This window comes from Cyprinodon variegatus, unplaced genomic scaffold (assembly GCF_000732505.1).
Source record: "Cyprinodon variegatus isolate N-32 unplaced genomic scaffold, C_variegatus-1.0 Scaffold396, whole genome shotgun sequence".
NCBI lineage: Eukaryota > Metazoa > Chordata > Actinopteri > Cyprinodontiformes > Cyprinodontidae > Cyprinodon > Cyprinodon variegatus.
Genome location: NW_015150849.1, coordinates 496,262 through 502,302, shown reverse-complemented (window position 1 = coordinate 502,302; position 6,041 = coordinate 496,262). Strand labels below are relative to the sequence as shown.

The window sequence follows — 6,041 nt, the reverse complement described above, 5'->3', positions numbered from 1 at the left end:
GGATTTGTCTTCAGCAAGTTGTAAAGTGCACATAATCGATACATTTGTGAGAGGGTGTACTTAGTCATGACTCTAACAGCAATAGCACAAATAGGAAAAGTTACCGGGGCAAAATCCATGTCTTTTTGCTAAAACCATCAAACCTCAAAAACATCTGAGCTATTGCTGCAGAATAAGACTTATAAACATGTAGTGCTCGAACTTTACATTTAGACTGGAGTGCATTCATGATCTCTCTCCCAGGATACTTTGCTTGAGGGCTTAGTTGCTCACCTTTTCCTTAGATAGATTATCCAGCCTTTACCACTCCACCCTCTTTTTTATCCTCTTATCCTTCAAAACAGATTCCCCACAGTCTGTTCAAAGTCTGAACTTCATTTGACTGTCAGAAGAAACCTTATACCTGCTCTGGCTTTACAAAGTCAGAGAAACATCCAATATACCCTGAAGGTGACACTGTCATCCTGTCATACTGTAGCGGGCAGTGAGCTGTTCTCCTTTGCTTCGGTTTAAAGCTGTGTTTCAGGAGAGTTGATGTCTGTGTTTTGGTTTAATTTTGTGTCTGTGTGTGCAGTCAGAATACAAAAAATGGTAGATGCTCTCAGGCTGTTATTTGGAAAGTAGTTTTAATCAAGATCCGGACAGTTTATCCAAAAGTGCATTGAAAATCAGCCTGCATGTGGAACGTTTTCATATTGGTTCACATTATAAACACAAGCTTAAAAGATTTTTCATGGAATTTATAAGATAAAGCATTATATCAGTTTTATCAAGTAGCAATAGGAAAATTGTTTTCAGGATTTGGACTTATTATACTCCACAATGAAACCTTTAAATAAAATCCTGTCCTCTCGGCAGAAATTTTTTGATAGAGTTCATCTGTGTGATCCTGGTAGCATTATAGGGATTTTTTTTTTCTTTTTTAGAATTTACAGATAAGATGGTCAGAGTTGACTGAATGGAGGTAAATACATGCAAATCCTGGAAGAAAAGACTTCCAATGACTCAAGTGTGACTCAAGTGTGGGGTGATTATTTATCTTTCAATTTGACAATCAACCGAAACATTTAGCCATGCAGAGCTACAGTGGAAATGTTTAGATCCATGTATAAAAAAGTGTGAAAATGGTCCAGAATAGTCCAGCCTCATAAAAATATTGATGTTTGTAGGATCCTTCCCAAATGGAGCTGAGCGTAGGTGAATCTGCATAGATATTATGTCGTTTAGATGTTGTGTCCAGAGTGTCTCCTCTACATTTTTGGGGAAAAAAATGTGTTTTTGAAACCAGAACTCACAGTGGAAACATTTCAAAATATTATTATTTTTTTTTTTTTTTTTTTTTTTTTTCTATATGCACATGCAAGTGAAATTTCCAAGACAGTTGTTTCTCAAGCATGCGTGGGTTCTCTCTGGGTACTCCGGCTTCCTCCCACAGTCCAAATACATGACTGTTAGTTGGCTTCTCTACAGTCCCTTTAGGTTTGAGTGTGTGCGTGAATGGTTGTTTGTGGGTACAACATCAGGGTGTACCCCGCCTCTCACCCATTGACTGCTGGAGATAGGCACCAGCACCCCTCGCAACCCCACTCGGGATAAGCGTGCTAGAAAATGGATAGATGGATGGATGCATAAGAAGGAAAAAAACAAACTCAGAAGACCAGCAGCTGTAATTAAAGTAAAGGGTAAAATATATCAATTTGTAGGACTGCATACATTTTTTTTTTTACATCTTTTGAAAGTCTTCCTTTGTTTTCATCCTAGTGCCTTGTTTATTTAGGGTTATCAGAACAAATAAGGCTAATTCCAAATGTCCACCACACTTTTCAGATTTGTTTTTATTTTTAGAAACATTTTGAAATGTGTAAAATGTCCCTGTTCCTTTGCAGATATGTATAACTCCTGAAAAAAGCAGTTAGGTTTGTGGAGACCTAAACATGTGAAGAAGTCCAGGATCCACTTGACAACTGTGAGTCTACAGAATGTAATGTAAAGGGGAAAAAAAACTAAAGTGTGTTTTACGTTAGAAAGCATCACAATTTTTAAAACCTGTCATCGGCCATCAGGAGTGAAGGGTGGAGACTAGGAAGGCGTGTCGACTTTAGGGACGAATGAAGAGCGCAGGGGAGAAGGAGTGGACACCTCAGAGCGCACCAGAAGCTGGGAGGTATCAGCATAAAAACAAGCCTCTTTCAACAAAAATGATCACCGGTTGAATATGATTTTGTGCGGACATTCATTTTTTTAGCTGACAAGCGTTGTTAACTTGTATTTAGAAACATCCTCCCTGTCAAATGGAGTGCTGAGGGAAGTTCTCACTATTTGCGCAACAGGTTCTGCCTCACAGATTTTACTCCGATCCATGTAGGTGGAAGAAGCATGTTGTCTAGATTTCCCTCCTTTGCGGTTCAGAAGGAGATCAACTCATGGGATGTGGTGGCTGCAGAGTCAGGTTTAACTTGGGGAAAGTGCTCTCCAAAGTCTCCGTGTTCTTCACCATGGTCCTAATATTTACCTATTTTTTCTACTGTCTAACTGGATTATGCGATTCGGCTCCGAGGACTTTATTTAGCAAAGAAACTGACGGAGACTATGACGACCTGGAAGATCGCAGCCAGGTGTTGGTAAATATGCGGCCAGCTGTTCTTGCGCAGCTCCATAACAGGACAGCCTCTCCAGGCGCGCCGCAGGTGGACGCAGAGGAGCAGCTTCAGCAGTACGAGCAAGGCAGCGAGAGGGAAACAAACAGCATCCCTGTTGCCAACAACTATGGGACCAAAAGGCTTCCGAAGGCGATAATAATTGGCGTAAAGAAAGGAGGAACCCGCGCTCTGCTGGAGTTTCTGCGCATCCATCCAGACGTGAGGGCGTTTGGCGCAGAGCCCCACTTCTTCGACAGGTTTTATGACCGAGGGCTGGAGTGGTACAGGTAGGCTGCTTTCACAACAGGTTTATATGATTACAGATGCGTTTTAAAGGGACATTTAGGATTTATTATGTATAAAACTATAAAATGTCCTAAATAATTTAAAGTGTATAAAATGTTAAACTTGCTTTAAATTGTTTAACCCTTTATAGGGTAAGTTACTGTTTTTGATCAATTGCATCCCCCTTACAAATGGAGTCCCCCCCCCTCCCGTCTCTCAGTGAGGTCTAGAAGCACAAGATCTATATCCAGCCATTCAGCAAAGATCCAGCTACATGACTGTAAATCTAACTTTGGCATTTAAACAATTAGATGAGCCCTTGAATGAAATATTACCTACTAGAAATTTATTTGATAAGAGAGTTCACAAGTCAAGAAAAAAATGTTAAAAATCTAATTGAAAAGTTAAAAAGTTAATATGCCTAGTTAACAATTACATTATGGTTTATAAACTAAAAAATCTAAGTGCCAGTATCAGTATTAATGCTTCTAAGGTTATGTTGTACCCAAAAAATGTCTTTTTCGCTTCAGAGTGTTTTTCTTGAATTTCTTATAGAAGCACTTTTGTTATTTTTCTTAATATATTGGGGCAAAGTGGATGGATGGATGGATTGATAGACATTAACATAAATTTTTGCCCTTAAAAATATCCATATTTTTTTAATGTTAAAAAGGTAATAAGGTCTTGTCCTGGATTCTAATAACACTATTGGCTTGAAATTTGGGTTTTTCAAAGGATTTCACTGATTGCACTTTAAAGGGTTAAGAATAATAAAATAAATAGATAGATAAAAAAAAAAAATATATATATATATTTTTTTTTTTTATCTATCTATTTATTTTATTATTCTTAACCCTTTAAAGTGCAATCAGTGAAATCCTTTGAAAAACCCAAATTTCAAGCCAATAGTGTTATTAGAATCCAGGACAAGACCTTATTACCTTTTTAACATTAAAAAAATATGGATATTTTTAAGGGCAAAAATTTATGTTAATGTCTATCAATCCATCCATCCATCCACTTTGCCCCAATATATTAAGAAAAATAACAAAAGTGCTTCTATAAGAAATTCAAGAAAAACACTCTGAAGCGAAAAAGACATTTTTTGGGTACAACATAACCTTAGAAGCATTAATACTGATACTGGCACTTAGATTTTTTAGTTTATAAACCATAATGTAATTGTTAACTAGGCATATTAACTTTTTAACTTTTCAATTAGATTTTTAACATTTTTTTCTTGACTTGTGAACTCTCTTATCAAATAAATTTCTAGTAGGTAATATTTCATTCAAGGGCTCATCTAATTGTTTAAATGCCAAAGTTAGATTTACAGTCATGTAGCTGGATCTTTGCTGAATGGCTGGATATAGATCTTGTGCTTCTAGACCTCACTGAGAGACGGGAGGGGGGGGGACTCCATTTGTAAGGGGGATGCAATTGATCAAAAACAGTAACTTACCCTATAAAGGGTTAAACAATTTAAAGCAAGTTTAACATTTTATACACTTTAAATTATTTAGGACATTTTATAGTTTTATACATAATAAATCCTAAATGTCCCTTTAAAACGCATCTGTAATCATATAAACCTGTTGTGAAAGCAGCCTACCTGTACCACTCCAGCCCTCGGTCATAAAACCTGTCGAAGAAGTGGGGCTCTGCGCCAAACGCCCTCACGTCTGGATGGATGCGCAGAAACTCCAGCAGAGCGCGGGTTCCTCCTTTCTTTACGCCAATTATTATCGCCTTCGGAAGCCTTTTGGTCCCATAGTTGTTGGCAACAGGGATGCTGTTTGTTTCCCTCTCGCTGCCTTGCTCGTACTGCTGAAGCTGCTCCTCTGCGTCCACCTGCGGCGCGCCTGGAGAGGCTGTCCTGTTATGGAGCTGCGCAAGAACAGCTGGCCGCATATTTACCAACACCTGGCTGCGATCTTCCAGGTCGTCATAGTCTCCGTCAGTTTCTTTGCTAAATAAAGTCCTCGGAGCCGAATCGCATAATCCAGTTAGACAGTAGAAAAAATAGGTAAATATTAGGACCATGGTGAAGAACACGGAGACTTTGGAGAGCACTTTCCCCAAGTTAAACCTGACTCTGCAGCCACCACATCCCATGAGTTGATCTCCTTCTGAACCGCAAAGGAGGGAAATCTAGACAACATGCTTCTTCCACCTACATGGATCGGAGTAAAATCTGTGAGGCAGAACCTGTTGCGCAAATAGTGAGAACTTCCCTCAGCACTCCATTTGACAGGGAGGATGTTTCTAAATACAAGTTAACAACGCTTGTCAGCTAAAAAAATGAATGTCCGCACAAAATCATATTCAACCGGTGATCATTTTTGTTGAAAGAGGCTTGTTTTTATGCTGATACCTCCCAGCTTCTGGTGCGCTCTGAGGTGTCCACTCCTTCTCCCCTGCGCTCTTCATTCGTCCCTAAAGTCGACACGCCTTCCTAGTCTCCACCCTTCACTCCTGATGGCCGATGACAGGTTTTAAAAATTGTGATGCTTTCTAACGTAAAACACACTTTAGTTTTTTTTCCCCTTTACATTACATTCTGTAGACTCACAGTTGTCAAGTGGATCCTGGACTTCTTCACATGTTTAGGTCTCCACAAACCTAACTGCTTTTTTCAGGAGTTATACATATCTGCAAAGGAACAGGGACATTTTACACATTTCAAAATGTTTCTAAAAATAAAAACAAATCTGAAAAGTGTGGTGGACATTTGGAATTAGCCTTATTTGTTCTGATAACCCTAAATAAACAAGGCACTAGGATGAAAACAAAGGAAGACTTTCAAAAGATGTAAAAAAAAAAATGTATGCAGTCCTACAAATTGATATATTTTACCCTTTACTTTAATTACAGCTGCTGGTCTTCTGAGTTTGTTTTTTTCCTTCTTATGCATCCATCCATCTATCCATTTTCTAGCACGCTTATCCCGAGTGGGGTTGCGAGGGGTGCTGGTGCCTATCTCCAGCAGTCAATGGGTGAGAGGCGGGGTACACCCTGATGTTGTACCCACAAACAACCATTCACGCACACACTCAAACCTAAAGGGACTGTAGAGAAGCCAACTAACAGTCATGTATTTGGACTGTGGGAGGAAGC

General features: G+C 39.0%; 1 protein-coding gene across 1 annotated transcript in view; it reads left to right on the top strand.

Annotated features, from left to right (window-relative positions):
- The first annotated feature begins 2,134 nt into the window (after positions 1–2,134).
- Positions 2,135–6,041, top strand: part of hs3st6 (heparan sulfate-glucosamine 3-sulfotransferase 6) — an 18,433-nt gene continuing 14,526 nt past the window's right edge. The window contains exon 1 of the mRNA XM_015387513.1: positions 2,135–2,926. Within this exon, the coding sequence (XP_015242999.1) occupies positions 2,424–2,926 (503 nt within the window). The 5' untranslated portion in view covers positions 2,135–2,423. The remainder of the gene's footprint in view (positions 2,927–6,041) is intronic.